The sequence below is a fragment of the Aquarana catesbeiana genome, linkage group LG02 (genome assembly GCF_042186555.1).
Source record: "Aquarana catesbeiana isolate 2022-GZ linkage group LG02, ASM4218655v1, whole genome shotgun sequence".
Lineage (NCBI taxonomy): Eukaryota > Metazoa > Chordata > Amphibia > Anura > Ranidae > Aquarana > Aquarana catesbeiana.
The window spans coordinates 502,864,550-502,888,942 of NC_133325.1; the positions used below are offsets into that span (position 1 = coordinate 502,864,550).

Below are 24,393 nucleotides of genomic sequence, written 5' to 3' on the forward strand. Positions count from 1 at the left end.
AAATATTAGTACCCAGATATATTATGAACTTTAAAGTTAGTTAAAACAAATAAGGGCTGGTTTTACAGTAATGCGGTCCTGTGCGATGCGATTTTGCAGCCCATTCATTTAAAAGGGCTGCAAATTGCACTTGAAAGCAGAAAAAGTAGCTCATGCACTACTTTTCAAATTGCATGGAAACAAACCGCATAGTACCCCCCCCCCCCCCCCCCCGGTTCACATCTATGCAGTTTCTGGTGGCTGTATTTGCTTGGGCACAGCAGCCTATTTACCGTGTCGTTGTTTCCAGTGTGTGGGGGGTGCCATTAGGAATAACGGGAACCCCCACGCATCTCCTAAGCAGCAGCGCATTTTTCTCTGTGGGTGAGGGAAGGTGTGCGATTACACGCATGTGAACCTAGCGGTACTGCAGTACCCTATGACTCGGTGCCCACAAATGCACTGTGTGTGGGGGTGCCGTTACCAAGATATTGGCACCCGCAGCAGGGCTGTGTGTTGGGAGCGCGGTCGGTGTGGAAGACGCTCAGGGAATACGCCTTTCCTGAACCATGCTCTGAGGTGAACCAGTCCTGACTGAGCCCTTCCAGCTGAGCCACCATATTATAGAGGACATGAGGCTGTACTGAGGGAAGTTTACATACAGAGAATCCTCTCTCTGGAATGTGGAACAAAAGTATCAGTCTGTAATGTTCATGTGTAAATATTGTCAGTGTGAGACACAGGAAACAAACAAGGTCCCCATATCCAGCAGTGAGGGGGTGACTGTAGATTATACAGAGGACACGGAAACAGTGTCTTTTAATGAGAGGCAGGCAGTGATGGGTTAATGTTTAGCTCGCAGGGTGACGTCACACACAGGGATTGTGCATGCAGCCTCCCCTCCCCCTCCCATCACTTCATAGAAACACATTCACAGCACTCGTGCTTTACGGCACAGGAGATGCCTGCAGACCTGTGAAGAGAAGGCGGATGTTATGTGAGTGACACACCGAGACACCGGAAGAAGAGACTGCCTTTCCTTCATATGTGTGCTGTGTATGAGGGTCTCCATTCAGAGGGCAGGTAAGGACAGGGTTGTGTATGGCTCCCCTCATACATGGCTCTCCTCTAATACTCAGCACTCTCCTCTCCATTCTACAAAGTGCTGCTTCTCCAGGCTTTCATTATGAAAAACTTAATAGACTTTTGTTCAGTCGATTTTTCTTTAAAGCAGGGGTCCGCTCAGCACTGCAAAAATGAAAAGCCTGCAGCTACTGACTTTTAATAATCAGACACTTACCTGTCCTGGAGTCCAGCGATGTCGGCACCGCAGCTGATGTTTCCGTCAGCTGTCGCTTGCATGGTACCTCCATTGTGAGTAAGGGAACCCGATGTTCTATCGATTTGTGCCCTCCGTCGAAAAGTGCCTGCGCTTGTGCAGAACACAAGGGCACTCCGGCTGAGTTGTCGATCAGATGGAGTGACATCACCATAGCGCATGCGCACATCGTAGGAGTGTTTTTTTTTCGACGGGCGATACCATTTCACAGACACAATTGAAAGCTATACAAAGAGTGGAGGGACACCGTGGACAGAGGCGGCTCTAGGCTTTGTGAGGCCTTAGGCAAAACTTACACATGAGGCCCCACGGACTGGGACGCTCCGTGATAAGGCTGCTATTCCTCAGGCTGCGGGCAGTATCTGATTTGTCCGTCAGCTCCTAAGCCACAGAGTCCCAGTGGGGGGTAGGCGGAGCCGCCGGTGTCAACTTCAGTGATTGAGAACAGGCAAATTAGGCGGCCGCGAGGCCCCTGTGAGTGCGAGGCCTTAGGCGACCGCCTAATTTGCCTAATTAGAGAGCCGCCTCTGACCGTGGATGTCACATTGTGCCTCGCTGTAAACCTGTGGCGCAACAACGAGGCACATTTTAACAAATATGGTGTCCCTCCGCTCTTTGCGTAGCATTAAATTTTGCCAGAGAAATAGTATCTCACATCGAAAAAAGGCTCCTATGATGTGCGCCTGTGCTGTGGGACGTCACACCAGCTGATCGGAAACTCAGCTGGAGTGCTCTTCTATTCTGCGCATGTGCGGGCACTTTTCGATGGTGGGCACATATCAACAGAACTCCGGCAGTGTAGCCTTACGGCTTCACGACAGGAACCCTACTGCGCATGCACGAGGCTCCGCTCCTCTCTCCTACTAGCCCGGTACCCGGGGAAGGAGGAGGAGGGAGCCCCAACAATGACGCAGATAACCACGGCTCAGGCTCACGAAAGTGGGAACAGGATACCTGTGAAAGACAGGTATCCCCCCCCCCGAAAGGTGCCACCGGAGGGGGGAAGCAATACAACGAGCTGAAGTTCCACTTTTGGGTGTAACTCCGCTTTAAGAATGTCTCTTCAATCTCCTAATCTTTAGCAGTCCTTCAATCTTCTAATCATTAGTGGGGTCAAATCAGTGTTTGTTTTTTTGAATGGATAAGAAAATTTGAATGAGCAGGATGAGCACGAGCCCCACAATTGTATGCCTGAACAAGTGCGTTCTCTCCCCCCCTCCCAACTGTACACCTGAACAAGTGCAGTCCCCCCCCCCCAACTGTACGCCTGAACAAGTGCAGTTCCTCCCAGACTGTACGCCTGAACAAGTGCAGTCCCCCCCCCCCCCCAACTGTACACCTGAACAAGTGCAGTTCCCACCCCCCCAACTGTACACCTGAACAAGTGCAGTCCCCCCCCCCCCCAACTGTACACCTGAACAAGTGCGCCCCCCCAACTGTACGCCTGAACAAGTGCATTCCCCCCCCCCCCAACTGTACACCTGAACAAGTGCAGTTCCCCCCCCCAACTGTACGCCTGAACAAGTGCAGTCCCCCCCCCAACTGTACGCTTAAACAAGTGCAGTCCCCCCCCCCAACTGTACGCCTGAACAAGTGCAGTCCCCCTCCCCCAACTGTACGCCTGAACAAGTGCAGCCCCCCCCCCCAACTGTACGCCTGAACAAGTGCAGTCCCCCCCCCCCCCCCAACTGTACGCCTGAACAAGTGCAGTCCCCCCCCCCCCCCCAACTGTACGCCTGAACAAGTGCAGTCCCCCCCCCCCCCAACTGTACGCCTGAACAAGTGCAGTCCCCCCCCAACTGTACGCCTGAACAAGTGCAGTCCCCCCCCCAACTGTACGCCTGAACAAGTGCAGTCCCCCCCCCAACTGTACGCCTGAACAAGTGCAGTCCCCCCCCCAACTGTACGCCTGAACAAGTGCAGTCCCCCCCCCAACTGCACGCCTGAACAAGTGCGTTCCCCCCCCCCCCAACTGCACGCCTGAACAAGTGCGTCCCCCCCCCCCAACTGCACGCCTGAACAAGTGCGTCCCCCCCCCCCCCAACTGCATGCCTGAACAAGTGCGTCCCCCCCCCCCCAACTGCACGCCTGAACAAGTGCGTTCCCCCCCCCCCCCCAACTGCACGCCTGAACAAGTGCGTTCCCCCCTCAACTGCACGCCTGAACAAGTGCGCCCTCCCCCCCAACTGCACGCCTGAACAAGTGCGTCTCTCCCCCCCCCAACTGCACGCCTGAACAAGTGCGTCTCTCCCCCCCCCAACTGCACGCCTGAACAAGTGCGTCTCCCCCCCCCAACTGCACGCTTGAACAAGTGCGTCTCCCCCCCCCCCCAACTACACGCCTGAACAAGTGCGTCTCCCCCCCCCCCCCAACTGCACGCCTGAACAAGTGCGTCTCCCCCCCCCCCCAACTGCACGCCTGAACAAGTGCGTCTCCCCCCCCCCCCCCAACTGCACGCCTGAACAAGTGCGTCTCCCCCCCCCCCCAACTGCACGCCTGAACAAGTGCGTCTCCCCCCCCCTCCCCAACTGCACGCCTGAACAAGTGCGTCTCCCCCCCCCCCCCAACTGCACGCCTGAACAAGTGCGTCTCCCCCCCCCCAACTGCACGCCTGAACAAGTGCGTCTCCCCCCCCCCCAACTGCACGCCTGAACAAGTGCGTCTCCCCCCCCCCCCAACTGCACGCCTGAACAAGTGCGTCTCCCCCCCCCCCCCCAACTGCACGCCTGAACAAGTGCGTCTCCCCCCCCCTCCCCAACTGCACGCCTGAACAAGTGCGTTCCCCCAACCCCCCCAACTGCACGCCTGAACAAGTGCGTTCCCCCAACCCCCCCAACTGCACGCCTGAACAAGTGCGTTCCCCCAACCCCCCCAACTGCACGCCTGAACAAGTGCGTTCCCCCAACCCCCCCAACTGCACGCCTGAACAAGTGCGTTCCCCCAACCCCCCCAACTGCACGCCTGAACAAGTGCGTTCCCCCAACCCCCCCAACTGCACGCCTGAACAAGTGCGTTCCCCCAACCCCCCCAACTGCACGCCTGAACAAGTGCGTTCCCCCAAACCCCCCCAACTGCACGCCTGAACAAGTGCGTTCCCCGAACTGCACACCAGAACAGGTGTGAACCCCCCCCCCCACTGCACGCCTGAACAAGTGCGTTCCCCCAACCCCCCCAACTGCACGCCTGAACAAGTGCGTTCCCCCTAACTGCACACCCGAACAGGTGTGAGCCCCCCCCCCCCAACTGCACGCCTGAACAAGTGCAGACCCTCCTTCACATTTGTGCAACTTTGGATGATAGGCAACTTTAGACGTTGCTTGATAAGTCGTTCCCCATGTTTTCCAATGATAACCATTCATATATGTGCAACTTAACCACTTGAGCCCCGGACCATTATGCTGCCTAAGGACCAGAGGTCTTTTTCCAATTTGGCACTGCGTCGCTTTAACTGCTAATTGCGCGGTCATGCAATGCTGTACCCAAACGAAATTTGCGTCCTTTTCTTCCCACAAATAGAGCTTTCTTTTGATGGTATTTGATCACCTCTGCAGTTTTTATTTTTTGCGCTATAAACGGAAAAAGACCGAAAATTTTGAAAAAAAATGATATTTTCTACTTTTTGTTATAAAAAAAATCCAATAAACTCAATTTTAGTCATACATTTAGGCCAAAATGTATTCGGCCACATGTCTTTGGTAAAAAAAATGTCAATAAGCGTATATTTATTGGTTTGCGCAAAAGTTATAGCGTCTACAAACTAGGGTACATTTTCTGGAATTTACACAGCTTTTAGTTTATGACTGCCTATGTCATTTCTTGAGGTGCTAAAATGGCAGGGCAGTACAAAACCCCCCCAAATGACCCCATTTTGGAAAGTAGACACCCCAAGGAAATTGATGATAGGCATGTTGAACCCATTGAATATTTATTTTTTTTGTCCCAAGTGATTGAATAATGACAAAAAAAAATATTTACAAAAAGTTGTCACTAAATGATATATTGCTCACACAGGCCATGGGCCTATGTGGAATTGCACCCCAAAATATATTCAGCTACTTCTCCTGAGTACGGGGATACCACATGTGTGGGACTTTTTGGGAGCCTAGCCGCGTAAGGGACCCCGAAAACCAATCACCGCCTTCAGGATTTCTAAGGGTGTAACTTTTTGATTTCACTCTTCACTGCCTATCACAGTTTCGGAGGCCATGGAATGCCCAGGTGGCACAACCCCCCCCCAAATGACCCCATTTTGGAAAGTAGACACCCCAAGCTATTTGCTGAGAGGCATATTGAGTCCATGGAATATTTTATATTTTGACACAAGTTGCGGGAAAGTGACACTTTTTTTTTTTTTTTTTTGCACAAAGTTGTCACTAAATGATATATTGCTCACACAGGCCATGGGCCTATGTGGAATTGCACCCCAAAATACATTTAGCTGCTTCTCCTGAGTACGGGGATACCACATGTGTGAGACTTTTTGGGAGCCTAGCCGCGTACGGGACCCCGAAAACCAATCACCGCCTTCAGCGTTTTTAAGGGCGTGAATTTTTGATTTTACTCTTCACTGCCTAACACCGTTTCGGAGGCCATGGAATGCCCAGGTGGCACAAAACCCCCCCAAATGACCCCATTTTGGAAAGTAGACACCCCAAGCTATTTGCTGAGAGGCATGGTGAGTATTTTGCAGCTCTCATTTGTTTTTGAAAATGAAGAAAGACAAGAAAAAACTTTTTTTTTTTTTCTTTTTTCAAATTTCAAAACTTTGTGACAAAAAGTGAGGTCTGCAAAATACTCACTATACCTCTCAGCAAATAGCTTGGGGTGTCTACTTTCCAAAATGGGGTCATTTGGGGGGGTTTTGTGCCACCTGGGCATTCCATGGCCTCCGAAACTGTGATAGGCAGTGAAGAGTGAAATCAAAAATTCACGCCCTTAGAAAGCCTGAAGGCGGTGCTTGGTTTTCGGGGTCCCGTACGCGGCTAGGCTCCCAAAAAGTCTCACACATGTGGTATCCCCGTACTCAGGAGAAGCAGCAGAATGTATTTTGGGGTGTAATTTCACATATTCCCATGGCATGTTTGAGCAATATATCATTTAGTGACAACTTTGTGCAAAAAAAAAAAAAAATTTGTCTCTTTCCCGCAACTTGTGTCGCAATATAAAATATTCCATGGACTCGACATGCCTCTCAGCAAATAGCTTGGGGTGTCTACTTTCCAAAATGGGGTCATTTGGGGGGGGTTTTGAACTGTCCTGGCATTTTATGCACAACATTTAGAAGCTTATGTCACACATCACCCACTCTTCTAACCACTTGAAGACAAAGCCCTTTCTGACACTTATTTTTTACATGAAAAAGTTTTTTTTTTTTGCAAGAAAATTACTTTGAACCCCCAAACATTATATATTTTTTTAAAGCAAATGCCCTACAGATTAAAATGGTGGGTGTTTCATTTTTTTTTTTCACACAGTATTTGCGCAGCGATTTTTCAAACGCATTTTTTGGGGAAAAAACACACTTTTTTAAATTTTAATGCACTAAAACACACTATATTGCCCAAATGTTTGATGAAATAAAAAAGATGATCTTAGACCGAGTACATGGATACCAAACATGACATGCTTTACAATTGCGCACAAACGTGCAGTGGCAACAAAATAAATACATTTTTAAAAGCCTTTAAAAGCCTTTACAGGTTACCACTTTAGATTTGCAGAGGAGGTCTACTGCAAAAATTACTGCTCTCGATCTGACCTTCGCGGCGATACCTCACATGCATGGTGCAATTGCTGTTTACGTTTGACGACAGACCGCCGCTTGCGTTCGCCTTAGCGCAAGAGCAGGGGGCGACAGGGGTGCTTTTTTTTTTTTTTTTTTTTTTTTTTTTTCTTTATTATTTTTTTGCTTTTTTATCTTATTTTTAAACTGTTCCTTTCATTTTTTTTTTTTTTTAAATCATTTTTATTGTTATCTCGGGGAATGTAAATATCCCCTATGATAGCAATAGGTAGTGACAGGTACTCTTTTTTGAAAAAAATGGGGTCTATTAGACCCTAGATCTCTCCTCTGCCTTCAAAGCATCTGACCACACCAAGATCGGTGTGATAAAATGCTTCCCCAATTTCCCAATGGCGCTATTTACATCCGGCGAAATCTAAGTCATAAAATGCTCGTAGCTTCCGGTTTCTTAGGCCATAGAGATGTTTGGAGCCACTCTTGTCTCTGATCAGCTCTATGGTCAGCTGGCTGAATCACAGGCTGCATTCTCAGGTTCCCTGTTGAGACAGGAGAGCCAGAGAAAAACACGGAAGACGGTGGGGGGGGGGGGGGGGCATTCCCTCCCACGGCTTGTAAAGGCAGTCTAGAGGCTAATTAGCCGCTAGGATTGCTTTTACATGAAAGCCGACCGCTGGCTGAAAAGAATGATACCAAGATGATACCTAAACCTGCAGGCATCATTCTGGTATAACCACTCAAAGTTGTGAATGGCGTACCTGAAGACAAAAAAATGGTTAACAATAAAGCACAGTAAACAGTAAAGTATAAATAATTACATACCTGAAAAACAAACATGATAAAACATAATAACAATAACAATAACAATAACAATAAAACACTGCAGAATAGAATACAGTAAAAAAAGAGCAGAACAATAGAGAGAGAGAATAGAGAGAGAGAACAATAAAACGACAACTATTTTTTTTAATTTTATATATATATATTTTTTTTTTACACTTTTTTTGTAACTAACTTTTATAACGGTAACCGGTTCCAGGTTCGGGTCTCTCAAAATGCGATGGCATCTTGGGAGACCCTGTGAAAGTGTGCCTAGTCTGTGCAATGCTGTACCCTACGCTAATACTCAACTAGTGTATGGTAGCGTTCAAAACATTCACCAATGCAAAGACCAGGATTGTCAGGACAGGAGGGACAATAATAGCGGGTGTCACGCCTATATCCGCGTTTGCTGCAGACACGACATCTTTTTGGGGGGGTTCGTTGGGTAGGGGTACTCGGGAGGACATAAAGAAAATGCCTCTCATGCAGCCGACTGCATTTGGTTGGGGATGTGAATGGGGGAAGTACGGGCGCTGCAGAAGTGGTGGGTTCCCAATTAGGATTGGCGAATGCAGCAGGAAGGGCATTATGGGCACGACGGGCCTGTGTTTGTCTTTTTGGTGGCAGCGGGACACTACTTGTGCTTGCCACCTCACCAGCTTGAACTGCACTTATGGGACTCGCCACGTCACCAAGTGTTACTGCAGCGCTGGTTTGACTACGACCGGGGTATACTAGGCCGCTGGTGCTTGCCAGTTCAATAAAAAGCTTCCAAAAAAACTGTTAGCGATCGCAGGGATCAGGTCTGACTCTGCGAACGCTGCAGTTATGCGTTTAGTGTTTTGTAAGTGTCAGTGATCGATCGATACTGCACTTGGGTGGGCTGGACTGGGCCGGGCGGAGGGGCAAAACGCAGGTGCTAGCAGGTATCTGGGCTGATCCCGCTAACACTGCGTTTTTGGGAACCCTAAACTGCTGGGGACGCTAGTATAGATCTGATCGGATCAGATATTGATCCGTTCAGATACTATACCACTAAAGGAGGCGTATGCTGCGTGCGTGGGTGTTAGTGGTACTGGCGCTAACCTGACGCTGCCTGGGGCCGGTGCTTGCTAGTTCACCAAAATGCTACCAAAAAAACTGTTAGCGATCGCAGGGATAAGGCCTGACTCTGCGAACGCTGCAGTTATGCGTTTAGTGCCTTGTAAGTGACAGTGATCGATCGATACTGCACTTGGGTGGGCTGGGCTGGGCCGGGCGGAGGGGCACAACGCAGGTGCTAGCAGGTATCTGGGCTGATCCCGCTAACACTGCGTTTTTGGGAACCCTAAACTGCTGGGGACGCTAGTATAGATCTGATCGGATCAGATATTGATCTGATCAGATACTATACCACTAAGGGAGGTGTACAGTGCGTGCGTGGGTGTTAGCGCTACTGGCGCTAACCTGACGCTGCCTGGTGCTTGCTTGCCAGTTCACCAAAATGCTACCAAAAAAACTGTTAGCGATCGTAGGGATCAGGCCTGACTCTGCGAACGCTGCAGTTATGCGTTTAGTGTTTTGTAAGTGACAGTGATCGATCGATACTGCACTTGGGTGGGCTGGGCGGAGGGGCAAAATGCAGGTGCTAGCGGGTATCTGGGCTGATCCCGCTAACACTGTGTTTTTGGGAACCCTAAACTGCTGGGGACGCTAGTATAGATCTGATCGGATCAGATATTGATCCGTACAGATACTATACCACTAAGGGAGGTGTATGCTGCGTGCGTGGGTGTTAGCGGTACTGGCGCTAATCTGACGCTGCCTGGGGCGACGCATATCACCGCCGGGCGATCGGGGGGCTAAACCTTTATTCGGTAATAAACGGCGGGTGCCCTGACACTATAAAAAATAAACGAACTAACCTGCGTCACCCGTAACGGTTATACGGTGATCAGTGGTGAAAGGGTTAACTAGGGGGCAATCAAGGGGTTAAAACATTTATTAGGTAGTATATGGGGGTCCCTGTCACTATAAAACGCTGACGGCGAACCTAAATATTTACCTCACTAACTAGCATCACCAGCGACACTAATACAGCGATCAGAAAAATGATCGCTTAGCGACACTGGCGATGGGGGGTGATCAAGGGGTTAAAACTTTATTAGGGGGGGTTAGGGGGGTATCCTAGACATAAAGGGGGGTAATATTCACTGTCCCAACACTGTAACTGTCACAAACTGACACCAATGCAGTAATCAGAAAAAAAAAAAAAAAAACCTGCTGGTGTCAGTTTGTGACGGGGGGGGGGGTGATTGGGGGGGGATCGGGGGGCGATCGGGGGGGGGGATCGGGGTGTTTTGTATGCCTGGCATGTTCTACTGTGTGTGTGTAGTGTTTTCACTTACTCGGATGTCTTCTCCCCTCGGCGCTGGAACGGAAACTACCGAGCCGAGGGGAGATGACATCATTTCCTTTGCTGCTGTTTAGCATACAGCAGCAAAGGAGTGTTCCCATTGGCCGGCGGCGATCGCGAGGGGGGGGGCCACGAACGGATGGCCTCCCCCTCATCTCGGATCGCCGGGGAACAGAACGGGACCGCTTCGGGCACCGGGGGGGGGTCCGATCGGACCCCCCACCCGCGAGAGGCAAATCACGTACATGTACGTGATTTTGCCTGCCCGTGCCGCCTTGCCGACGTAAATCGGCGTTAGGCGGTCCTTAAGTGGTTAAAGTTTCAGCGATTTCAAAGTAGTTCATGCACTACCTTGGTCCGACTTTCATACAACTTGAGGGCCATACACTTCAATGTTAATCCTCAGAAGTTGCAGGAAAGTCCGACCTGAATGTTATACAATGAAACAGTTGTCCATTATCACTGGTCAAAGCCAAAGTCATGTTGAAGTTGCACTCCAAAGTCAGCGCAACTTTGGAGTCCTACAAGTGTGAATGGAGCCCAATAGTGAATGTGGTTTACATTTGGGAAAATCTGTTCACTCCACGTTCCAATGGTTACATACATAGTTACATGGTTACATAGTAGGTGAGGTTGAAAAAAAACACAAGTCCATCAAGTCCAACCTATGTGTGTGATTATGTGGCAGTATTACATTGTATATCCCTGTATGTTGCGGTCATTCAGGTGCTTATCTAATAGTTTCTTAAAGCTATCAATGCTCCCCGCTGAGACCACCGCCTGTGGAAGGGAATTCCACATCCTTGCCGCTCTTACAGTAAAGAACCCTCTACGTAGTTTAAGGTTAAACCTCTTTTCTTCTAATTGTAATGAGTGGCCACGAGTCTTGGTAAACTCCCTTCTGCGAAAAAGTTTTATCCCTATTGTGGGGTCACCACTACGGTATTTGTAAATTTAAATCATATCCCCTCTCAAGCGTCTCTTCTCCAGAGAGAATAAGTTCAGTGCTCGCAACCTTTCTTTATAACTAATATCCTCCAGACCCTTTATTAGCTTTGTTGCCCTTCTTTGTACTCGCTCCATTTCCAGTACATCCTTCCTGAGGACTGGTGCCCAGAACTGGACAGCATACTCCAGGTACGGCCGGACCAGAGTCTTGTAGAGCAGAATTATTGTTTTATCTCTGGAGTTGATCCCCCTTTTAATGCATGCCAATATTCTGTTTGCTTTGTTAGCAGCAGCTTGGCATTGCATGCCATTGCTGAGCCTATCATCTACTAGGACCCCCAGGTCCTTTTCCATCCTAGATTCCCCCAGAGGTTCCCCCCCAGTGTATAGATTGCATTCATATTTTTGCCACCCAAATGCATTATTTTACATTTTTCTACATTGAACCTCATTTGCCATGTGGTTGCCCACCCCATTAATTTGGTCAGGTCTTTTTGCAAGGTTTCCACATCCTGCGGATAAGTTATGGTAAAAGCATTCTTTTTATTTCATTTTTATTTTTTAATGTACTTTCAAGCAACATTCGTTATGCAGTGAATGTACTGATAAGAATTTTAGATTTGGATATAGATGTGGGGACAGAGCCCCTGTCAGGTTTTTATTGCTGTCTGTTTCTGTTATGGTGGCCGTATTTACGTTTATTATCCAATCGAAACAACTGAAAAAGCAAACATTTGAAAAGGCGAAACTTCCTTCTGATCATTTTATTTATTTCAGGTACTTGTATAGCGTTGTCAATTTATGCAGCACTTTAAAGCGGAGTTCCACCCAAATTTTGAACAATATCTGTATGTATTCTCTTCCTTGCCTAGATGCTGACATGCCATTTAAAAAAATTTAAATCGCTGTAATTACCTTTTTATTTTTCTATTCTTCTTTGCACTTCCTGGTTCTCCTCCCGTGGGAGTAGGTGTGTTTCTAGCCTCTCCCAGACTCCTGGGAGCTAGTCTCAGGCTTCCCAGGATGCCACTGAGCATGTGCGGGAACGAGCGGTGAATGCTGGGAGCACAGCATTCACCACATCCAGGAAATAAATGCTTGTGGGCTTCAAATGCCTGCAGTGAATAATATAAGTTATTCTTTCCGACGAAATCTGACACAGGCGGACATATTACACACAATATGTGAGTATGTAATGCTGAGAAGAAAAGTTTGTGAATGAACTCAAAAAAAAAAAAAAAAAAAACGATAGATAGGTGGACCCCCGCTTTAAATATATTTTGTACATTCACATCAGTCCCTGCCCTCAAGGAGCTTACAATCTAAGGTCCCTAACTCACATTCATACAAACACATACTAGGCCCAATTTAGACCGGAACCAATGAATCTACCAGCATGTCTTTGGAGTGTGGGAGGAAACCCACCCATGCTAGACTGCATTCAATCCACCAGGCTGAAAATGATCAATCGTGGTGCATCAATTGGCAGCACTGATATGCTTTATTCATAAATTTGATTGTTTTTCAATCAGATTTCACATGTAGAGGTGTTAACTTATAATATTAACTTCTGACTATTGATTAAAATGTACTTCCCTGTGTGTGTGGCATATCGATTGAAATGGGTTGTTGATGATAGATCAATTATTCCTATTGGGAGAGATACATGATCAATTTATTTTACAATCTATCAAAGCCACTACTGGGGCTTGTGTACATTTGCAATCTGTGATTGATCGCTTTTAAGAGAACACTTGACTGGAAGGCATTATGTTACCTCTTCACCACGTGTTTTATCTGTGTAAATCCACATGCATTGGCTGCAGCCGTGTGCATTGCAGAGCAGCACCATTCACTTCACAGGGGGCAGAATTGCTGCTGCTGTAAAAAAAAAAGAAAAAGAACTATCTGAGCCAGTGTTTATCAACATTGTATCTTTCTGTTTTCTTTCTAAATAAAGTAACATTGTTAATTTTGTATCTACTCTGTTACATTCATCTATGGATCAAAGGGCTGAACTTGATCTGCACATGCTGTACAGCACGGGTAGGCAACCTTTTGAGCACAGTTTGCCGAAAAATGTGCAGATTTTATAACCCAAAAATGTCAACTTCACACGCTCAATCATGAAAAGGATTTTTTATAAAGTAAATGCTAATGTAAACTACTTTAGTAGTGAGAAATTAACATCCTGCACTCTCACACCTCAGATGAGCCCCAATTCATGGACCTTCACGCCTGCAAATCTGTTTCATCACTGTACCCACCTGCACATCTGCCCCACCACTGTACCCACCTGCTCATCTGCCTCACCACTGTACCCACCTGCCCCACCACTGTACCCACCTGCACATCTGCCCCGCCACTGTACCCACCTGCCCCACCACTGTACCCACCTGCCCGTCTGCCCCACCACTGTAACCCTCTGCTCGTCTGCCCCACCACTGTAACCCTCTGCTCGTCTGCCCCACCACTGTAACCCTCTGCTAGTCTGCCCCACCACTGTAACCCTCTGCTAGTCTGCCCCACCACTGTAACCCCCTGCTCGTCTGCCCCACCACTGTAACCTCCTGCTCGTCTGCCCCACCACTGTAACCCTCTGCTCGTCTGCCCCACCACTGTAACCCTCTGCTCGTCTGCCCCACCACTGTAACCCTCTGCTCGTCTGCCCCACCACTGTAACCCCCAGCACATCTGCCCCTGCACATCTGTCCCCCCCTGCTCTTCTGTCACACCACTATAACCCCCTGCCCAACCAATGCCCCCCCTTTCTCATCTGCCCCACCACTGTACTTCCCTGCACATCTGCTCCACCGCCATACACCCATGGTCTTCTGTCTCACCGCTGAACCATCTTCTCATTTGTGGGGCATTGAATTGAATGCATTCGACCCCTTTCACACTGGGGCGCTTTGCAGGCGCTACAGCGCTAAAAATAGCTCTGGCAAATCACCCTGAAAGAGCCGCTTCTCACACTCCAGTGTGAAAGCCCGAGGGCTTTCACACTGGAGCGGTGCGCTGGCAGGACAGTAAAAAAAGTCCTGCTAGTAGCATCTTTGGAGCGGTGAAGAAGCGGTATGTATACCGCTCCTTCACATTGACATGAATGGGGCAGAACGGCTATACCGCTGGCAAAAGCGCTGATTTTAACCCTTTCTTGGCTGCTAGCAGGGGGGTAAAACTGCCCCGCTAGTGGCCGTATACCGCCGCTAAAGTGACGGTAAAGCAGCACAGTGTGAAAGGGGACTTAGTGTCTCACTGACCCTTCCCTGTGCTGCTCTGATGATGGGGAGAGAGTCGAGTGCGGCAAAAGAGGTTTTGTGTGCCAGGGGTTGCCTACCCCTGCTGTACAGTAATTGGACATGAGGAAAAAAAAAAGTTTACCTATTTTTATCTATTTTTAACCCCTTATTAACCCTTAGTTTACCCTAATTACCTTTTTCTTCCCCTTCTTCCTTTAAACTAAACTATTCTATTTCTGATATTTTTTAATTTCTATTTAATTAACATTTAACCACTTCAATACTGGGCACTTGTACCTCTTCCTTCCCAGGCCAATTTTCAGCGCTGTCACACTTTGTATGACAATTGTGCGGTCATGCGACACTGTACCCAAATGAAATTATCATTTTGTTCACATAAATAGAGCTTTCTTTTGGTGGTATTTAATCACCACTGGGTTTTTTATTTTTTGCTAAACAAAAAAAGACTGAAGATTTTGGAAATTTTTGTTTCGGATATAAAATTTTGCAAATTAATAACCTTTCTTCATAAATCTAGGCCAAAATGTATTCTGCTACATTTCTTTGGTTAAAATAATCCAAATCCGTGTATATTATATGTAGGAAAGTTTATAGAGTCCACAAACTATGGTGGAAAATATATATAAAATGAAAATGCCAGGACAGTGCAAATATCCCCCAAATGATAGCCTCTTCTAAAAATGATGCACAAGAAAGCCCACAAACAGTTTGTTTAAGACAAGCAGACTAAGGACATGGATTACTGGAACTGTGTCATGTGGTCTGATGAGACCACGATGAAATTATTTGGTTCAGATGGTGTCAAGCATGTGTGGTGGCAACCAGGTGAGGAGTACAAGGACAAGTGTGTCTTGCCTACAGTCAAGCATGGTGGTGGAAGTGTCATGGTCTGGACCTGCATGAGTGCTGCCAGCACTGTGGGATATGTAACATGTACTGTGACATACTGAAGTAGAGCATGACCCCCTCCCCTTGGAGACTGGGCCGCAAGGCAGTATTCCAACATAACGACCCCAATCGCACCTCCAAGACGACTACTGCCTTGCTAAAGATGCTGCAAGCATTTCTCCAGACCTAAGCTCTATTGAGCATCTGTGGGGCATTCTCAAATGTAAGGTGGAGGAGCGCAAGGTCTCTAACATCCACCAGCTCTGTGATGTCGTCATGGAGGAGTGGAAGAGGACTTCAGTGGTAACCTGTGAAGCTCTGGTGAACTCCATGCCCAAGAGGGTTAAGGCAGTGCTGGAAAATAATGGTGGCCACACAAAATATTGACACTTTGGGCCCAATTTGGACATTTTCACTTAGGCGTGTACTCTCTTTTGTTACCAGCGGTTTGGACATTAATGGTTGTGTGTTGAGTTATTTTGAGGGGACAGCAAATTTACACTGTTATACAAGCTGTATACTCACTACTTTACATTGTAGCAAAGTGTAATTTCTTCAGTGTTGTCACACAGAAAAAATATAGTAAAGTATTTTTCAACAATGTGAGGTGTACCCAGTTTTGTGAGATACTGTAGTTAGGTTGAAAAAAAGACCCAAGTCCATCCAGTTCAACCAATAAAATGGGGGGAAAAAAATAATACAATCCTATATACACAATCCTATACTTACAGTTGATCCAGAGGAAGGTGAAAAAACCCCTGCAAAGCATGATCCAATTTGCTCCAGCAGGGGAAAAATACCTTCCTGATCCCCCGCGAGGCAGTCGGATATTCCCTGGATCTTTTTTTTTTAATTTCTTAATTTTTCGTTTTTATATTGCAAAACACAAAAACTCAGTGGTGATCAAATACCACCAAAAGACAGCTCTCTGTAGTGTCCGTTTTATGAAACTGTGAACAGCGGTGATCCCGAGAATATATATAATTGCACACATCAGCTGTAGCTTTTAAGACCACCCAATGTTGAGTAGTTTCCCCTTTTTTCTGCCAAAACAGCCCTGGCCCATCGAGGCATGGACTTCACTAGACCTCTGAATGTATGCTGTGGTGTCTGGCACAGTCGTCAGTAGCAGATGCTTTAAGTCCCATAGGTTGCGAGGTGGGGCCTTCATGGATCAGACTTCTTTTTCCAGCACATCCCACAGATGCTTGATGGATTGAGATGTGGAAAATTTGAGGTCCAAGTCAACACCTCAAACTTGTGTTCCTCCAAACCATTCTAGCAATGTGGGAGGGTGTATTATCCTTCTGAAAGGGGCCACTGCCATCAGGCAATACTGTTTCAATGAAAACAGCATGCCTGTCAGCAACAAGTTTAGGTAGGTGGTACATGTCAAGTAATATCCACATAAATAGCAGGACTCAAGGTTTCCCAGCCCAAAGCATGACACCTCTTCCAGCGGCTTGCCTCCTTCCTATACTGCATCCTGGTGCCATCTCTTCCCCAGGTAAGCAACCCCCTCTCAACTAGCTATCCATATAATGTAAAAGAAAATGTGATTCATCACATCAGGCCACCTTCACCCATTGCCCTGTGGTCCAGTTCTGATGTTCACATGTCCAATGTAGGCACTTTTGCCTGTGGACACGGTCAGCATGGACACTCTGACCAGTCTGCGGTTATGCAGCCCCATACACAACAACACATACACAACAAACTGTAATGGCCACTTTTTCTGCTTTCAAAACATCAACTTCCAGATAAATATGTTTATATATAATTTTTTTTCTCTATTAACTTCAGCTCTATATTTCCTGCCACGATTGGCCGCTGAAAAAAAGATACATTTTTCTACTTGTGACATTTGCAGTAATACTCTATATGAATATATCATTTGTTGTTTGCGTTTGTAATAAGGACAATGTTTTTTGTTTTGTTTTTTTTATTATTCTACCAACACATGCAACCTGACACTAACCTCAAATTCAAGCCCTGATCTAGCTTTTTTGTATTTATTATTATTTTATTATATATTTGTTATTGTGTTTATTTTATATATTTTCTCCTCTGACTAGAAGAAAAGATACAGTATTTTTCTGCTTCTGAAAGAGAAAAATGATAAAGTGGTGGACTTTACTGAGTGATCCCTGCGATAGCCAATCACAGGCTGTCACAGCAGTGATGTGTCCAAGAGCTGGTCCTCCTAGCTTGTTGGTTTGAAACCCAGAGCTGTCGGTGAGAGCATGGTCTCCGTGTTGAGTGTTCTATGTAGAGGTGCACCAAATGGAAATTTTGGTGCAGAAACCGAAAATGCAGGATGCACTTGGCCGAAAAGAACGCATTATTAACGCACCCTTGTTATGTTTTTGATGCAATTTTTGAGTCGCATGACCTATGAAAAACCCCATAAGCACAGCATGGTAAAATCGCGCCAAAACGGTAAAATCTGTGAATTTGCTGTAAAATTGCGGTGCGTTTTCGGTGCCATTGTTGGCACCATGGCCGAATGCCGCTAACACCATATTTTTTTTTTTTTGCCCAGAATTTCGGTGCATCTCTAGTTCTATGGAGCGCACTTTAGTACAAATGCCAGTTTGTTATTATGTGGCACCCCAGCAGAAGGCCCGCCTTTGTGATGCTGCACATGTCTCACCAGCATTAGTGGGTTTAATATCATTTGTCTACCTAAGACGGGCCAAACACCCCCTTCTTTGGTTAGCAGTAGAACTCACGAATAGGGGAAAGTGATGAGTAAGCACGTCTGCGTGAAACACGTCCACTAAGCACCTTTTTTGGTTTGATGTTTGTCATGTTCGCTTGATTTTATGGACTTTCAATAAATTCTTTTGATTTTACTTCTGGATGTGCCGCCATTCTTTGTTTCCATTGGATTTCCTTGGCTGCGGACCAGGCAGGCACCCGGATCTCTCCAGCAGCTTATCAGATCCTCACAGGTGGCTTTGAGCAGTGCGTTCCCAGCTCTTTCTCTCAGGGGAAAAGTTCTGCCACGAATTGCAAACTATTGAAGTCTATGGGAGCCGAACATGAGAAATCAAAAGCCCCCATTTTGAAGGCTTATATGCATTTGGCCAAAATGTATATGTATATGTAATTGGCCAAAAATTGGGTGTGGTGGACCGGGTCCTGCCCTGGGGAACATGTATCAATGCAAATTTTTTTTTTTTTAAGAGCAGTGATTTTAACGATGCTTAAAGTGAAACAATAAAAATGAAAAATTCCTTAACATTATAGTGCCTGGGGGGTCCCCTTAGTCTGCCTGTAAAGTGGTGCATCTGTAGCATGTATAGAACATGCTGCAGAAAAAAATTACATTTCTAAAAAAAAAAAAAAAAAAGACAAATCACATTTAAATTTGATTTGCAGTTGCAATTGCCGGCATCCAGCTATTTAAAAAAAAAAAAAGCCCCCCTTGTTGACGGCATGTGATCTAGTATAGTTCAGGGGAGGGGGGTGCTCGCTTGCTCAATTCCCCCCCCCCCTTTCCTGGCCTGCCAGGTTGCGTGCTTGGATAAGGGTCTGGTATGGGTTTTGGGGGGGGACCCCCACAATGGTGTGTGGTGTTGTTTGTTTTTTTTATATTTTGGCATGGGGAACGCCCTTAAAATCCATACCAGACCTCAAGGGCCTGGTATGGACTGGGAGGGAACCCCAACTTAGTTTTTTTTTTTTTTCCCCTTTTTTTATTGCCGGCAATGTTTTTTTTTTTTTTTTTTTCAGCTGGCAGCGGGGAAGCCAATTCAGAGCTGATGACTAAGCATTGTTAAGGACGCCGCAGCTGGCTTCCCGGCCCCGTTCCTCAAAGCAGAGTTCCACCCTAAAGTGGAACTTCGGCTTATACACCCCCCCACCACGTTTGGCACCTTTCAGGAGGGAGGAGAGAACGGGGACCTGTTTTCGACAGGTCCCCTTCCCTACGTCCGAAGACTGAGGCTGTGGCCTGATCTCCCATTCGGCCCCCCCTCCTCTTTCCCCCTCCGCTGAGCCAAATAGCGTAGTCCGAAGATCGGCTGGGGTGCCAACATCGCAGGCTCCCTGGACAGGTAAGTGCCCTAATATTAAACATCAGCAGCTACAGTATTTGTCGCTGCTGACTTTAAATTTTTTTTTTTCACTCAGGCTGGACCTCCTCTTTAACAACCAGCTGTTCACTGCACCCTGATTGGGCAGAGCTTTGCTCAATTAGGGTGTGCAACACGCGCATCAGTGCTTGGGAGGGGGGGTTAGTGCTGGTTGTTTGCCGCCACCAGCCACTGTGTTGGGTTAAGGGGGGTAATCAGAGGGCAGTAAAACCATGACTCAGCTGCCTATCTTTACCACCCACCACACTGAACTATAGCTGCTATGAGTGGAGGACAGGAGGATGTAATGTTAGCCTCCTCCATTTACAGATCACTTTTTATTGATGGGAGCTCCTTTTGAATACTGTGTCCAGTTCCGGAAACCTCACTTCCAAAAAGATATTACATAGTTACATAGTACAAGAGAATATGAAAACACTGCGCTCTAATAGAAAAAATAAAATATATGTGAGCCAGCAGCTGCATACATTGTGACAAACAATAACTGGTAACTGGGAAAAAAATGCAGCGCTAAGAAATATTAGGAAGTTAGGGTGTAGTGAAACAATTAAGTAAGAGATGCTGTACTGAACAGTAAAGCATATGTGCAAAAACCATAAGTGAAATGAAATGAACAAACACAGTATAAAGTGTCCACATATGGTAAATGGATGATTCCAAACTCAAATTAATAAGAGGAACTGGTATGGACCAAAAAATGATGAGACTAGAAAATAAAGTCAATGGTGCACGGTGTGGATCTGTGACTGTGAGTCAACAACGGGGTACAGAACTTCCGTAGCTGTAAACCAACATCTCGATATGGGGCATCAGTATGAAAACATCAGGAAGTAAGATAAGATGGGTACTCTTACCAGATGACGTGGACTCCACTGTCATATGACATGGAGTCAATGGTGCATGGAGCCAAACCTAGGCTGGAAAACGATATCTGGAACGGTGGAACCTCTGTCTCACTTCTCTGGTGGGGTGAAGAAACATCAGGAAGGGCCGCCAACTGGATATCAGCCAATAGACCTCAAGGATGTGTTCCAAGGAGAAGCCGGGGACAGATTTGATCCAGACCCCGTGATGGAAGTAGGGCTACTGGAAGGCAGTTTCTTGCATCGGGGTAATATGCAAATAAAAAATAAAATGCCCCTGTTGAAGACCCTCTTGGTCGAAACGCGTCGGGCGATCTCCCCTTCCTTACGCTGCTTAGATTTTATTTCAATTGTGATCACTTTTATCCATTTTTTGTATGGTATTTTTAGAAATAAAAATCCCTGGTTTACCTGCACTATGCAGAAGCTTTTTATTTTTTATTTGCATATTACCCCGATGCAAGAAACTGCCTTCCATCACGGGGTCTGGATCAAATCTGTCCCCGGCTTCTACTTGGAACACATCCTTGAGGTCTATTGGCTGATATCCAGTTGGTGGCCCTTCCTGATGTTTCTTCACCCCACCAGAGAAGTCGAGAAGTGAGACAGAGGTTCCACCGTTCCGGATATCGTTTTCCAGCCTAGGTTTGGCTCCATGCACCATTGACTCCATGTCATAGGACAGTGGAGTCCACGTCATCTGGTAAGAGTACCCATCTTATCTTATCTTCCTGATGTTTTCGTTCTGATGCCCCATATTGAGATGTTGGTTTACAGCTACAGAAGTTCTGTACCCCGTTGTTGACTCACAGTCACAGATCCACACCGTGCACCATTGACTTTATTTTCTAGTCTCACGTCATTTTTTGGTCCATACCAGTTCCTCTTATTAATTTGAGTTTGGAATCATCCATTTACCATATGTGGACACTTTATACTGTGTTTGTTCATTTCATTTCACTTATGGTTTTTGCACATATGCTTTACTGTTCAGTACAGCATCTCTTACTTAATTGTTTCACTACACCCTAACTTCCTAATATTTCTTAGCGCTGCAGTTAATAGTAACATAGTAGGCGAGGTTGAAAAAGTCCAGAGAAGACGAGTAACAAAAATGGTGAAAAGTTTGGGGAATAAAAAATTTTGAGAGCAACTTCAGGAACTTAATAGGTACAGTGTGGAGGAAAGAAGGGAAAGGGGAGACATGATTGAAACCTTTTAAATACATCAAGGGGGTGAATAAGGTTCAGGAGGGCAGTAATTTCAATATGAAACAAAAGTCAAGAACATGGGGACATGACCTCAAATTAGCTTCGAACTTTCCTCCAGTTAATCTTGGAAAGTATTTTTACTGTGAGTAGTTGATGCTTGGAATAAACTTCCAGCAGAGGTAGCGAGCCAGTCAACAATATATGGCTTCAAACATGCTTGGGACAAACCTAGATCTATACTATGTTTTCTAAGCTATAGTACAGCTTCTATAAATGGAGGGGGCAGAAAGGGTAGTCTTGATGAGTGTCTGCGCCAGGTCCCTCAGATCTGTTAACCCCTGCAGCATCAGAACATTTCCACTACGGGACGCAGTGTTTCTCAACTCCAGTCCTCAAGGCGCTCCAACGGGTCATGTTTTCAGGATTTCCCTCAAATGAAACGGCTGTGGTAATTACTAAGGCAGTGAAACTGATCAAATCACCTGTGCAAAATAATGGAAAGCCTGAAAACATTGGTCTAGAGCAGTGGTTCTCAACCCTGTCCTCAAGTACCCCCAACAGGCCATGTTTTGGGAATTTCTCTTAGATAAAATAGCTATCCAAAATACCAAGTCATTGACTCTGACTCTGGTTTAACAGGACAGGGTTGAGAACCACTGGTCTAGAGGACTTTGGCTTTCACCTCAAACAGCAGCTACTGTATCAGCACAAAGGCCACTTCACATTGAGTCTTTTACATTGTAAGCTCTAATGACCAGGGCCCTCCGATTCCTCCTATATTGATTTGTATTGTAACTATACTGTCTGCCCTCACGTTGTAAAGTGCTGTGCAAACTGTTGGCACTGTTGTCTGGGCAGTTGCATTTGGGACTAGTAGTGATAGAAAATTGTAAATAATCATATCTGGTCACAGTGATGTCATGCAGTCTTATGTTGCTGATAGTGTTTGATGGAACCTTGAACTGACTGTAAAGACATTATGATCATACAGATATTTTGAACCTTTTAAGTAAAATGTATGTGGCCTTCGACTTTTACTGTTGATCGCAAATGTATTTTGTGTTACAGGCTGTACATCTGAGTCCATGCTTTCCTAAATAATGTCCCTCGTAAGGGATCTGCATTTGGCTGCTAAGAATCACCTTGAACAGAGGAAGAGATCGCAGGCCCTGAAACTTGCTGCTGAAATTCTGTTTGTAGACTGTGGACTGAAGCCTGGTTTTCTATATGATCTCGGGGGAGCAGGTGTGGTACAAATTCAGGGATACCTTAGGGAGCTCCAGGAGATGGGCTTCATAAAGGGGCCTCTACATGTTCTTAACATGTCAGACACTGTTATTATTATAAAGATTTCAACCACTGTGTCCTATCTGGGATTGGTACTGGACAGGGAAGATTTGTATGTAATAGATGTTTCTGCCCAACTCAAGCATCCGGAGATGTTCAACCAAGATAGACTTTGTCAGATCAGGTCCCAGCTTTCAGACCTCCTGACACTTCTGAAGCCTTATCAGGATATAAAACAGGGCAGTATATCAGTAGCCCACATTCCCTGTCCGGAGTGGAACCTCTGCACCATATTTGGTTTTCTTTTGCACTTTCCTGTTGTCTACTGGTTTGACACTTCAAAAAGTTTTGAGAATTGCTTATCTTTCACACCACTCAAACATTATACAGTTCAGACTACATGCCCTAAAGTTGGACTCCAGAAAATACAAGTTTATTCTTTCACCATTCCAGAGTCTATCTATCAGTCTGTACAAACACTCCTGCAGATGTGGATCAAGGGCCTCAGACAGATGTTTCATGTGCAAGGCCACTTCACAGACCTTGAAATTATCACAGAAACTGTAACGCTACCAGCTGTTGCTCTGTGACTCAATGTGTAAACATTATGAATTTTTTTTAATCTGTAATATATCCATCAGATTATGTATTTGCTTTACTATTAATTGTACTGCTAGATTTTCTGTCAACAACATGAACTATTAATGCTAGTCAATATACAGCCTCCTTCACATGTTTCTATATGGCAGTGATGTCGAACCTTGGCCCCCCAGATGTTTTGGATTACATTTCCCATAATGCTCAACTACACTGCAGAGTGCAAGAGCATTATGGGAAATGTAGCTCTAAAACATCTGGGGTGCCAAGGTTCACCATCACTGCTATCCGCTATCCCTGTCTTTTTTTTAATTTCCGAGCAAAACAAAATTTACAGCATTCATCGGCTCAAGCTAAATTTTACACTCGCAAATTAATGAGTTGGGAGGGGTTGGACACAGGGACACTCCCCCAGTATTCTGTTTTGATTTTTGTCTGATGAAGCACAGCTCAGGGAAAAGTTACCCTTGTAGCATCCACCATTTACAAATCTGCTGTTCACAGACGCTCTCCATCCAATCTGACAGAGCTTGAGCTATTTTGCAAAGAAGAATGGACAAAGATTTCACTCTCTAGATGTGCAAAGCTGGTAGAAACATACCCAAAAAAACTTACATGATTAGTCAGTTTGAAAAAAAAGACACAGGTTCATTATTGCAACCAAAAAAAAAAAAAAAAAATACAATCCCATATACACAAACCTACACCCTCAGTTGATTCAGAGGAAGGCAAAAAAAATACCCCAGCAAAGCCTGAACCAATTTGCTACAGCAGGGGAAAAAAAATTCCTTCCTGATCCCCAGAGAGGCAATCGGATTTTCCCTGGATCAACTTTACCGATAAATGTTAGTACCCAGTTATATTATGTACATTTAGGAAAGAATCCAGGCCTTTTTAAAGCAATCTACTGAGCTTGCCAGAACCATCTCTGGCAGGAGTCTATTCCACATTTTCACAGCTC

General features: G+C 46.0%; 1 protein-coding gene across 1 annotated transcript; it reads left to right on the forward strand.

Moving 5' to 3' along the window:
• The first annotated feature begins 865 nt into the window (after positions 1–865).
• Positions 866–24,117, forward strand: LG02H1orf74 (linkage group 02 C1orf74 homolog). The gene is made up of 2 exons (XM_073615762.1): positions 866–1,062; positions 22,617–24,117. Exon 2 carries the CDS (start codon positions 22,649–22,651, stop codon positions 23,423–23,425), a length of 777 nt encoding a protein of 258 aa, XP_073471863.1. The 5' UTR covers positions 866–1,062; positions 22,617–22,648; the 3' UTR covers positions 23,426–24,117.
• The last annotated feature ends 276 nt before the right edge of the window (positions 24,118–24,393 follow it).

Excerpts from the sequence above, each read along its gene's own strand:
- LG02H1orf74 (XM_073615762.1), top strand. The coding sequence starts at position 22,649 with ATGTCCCTCGTAAGGGATCTGCATTTGGCTGCTAAGAATCACCTTGAA.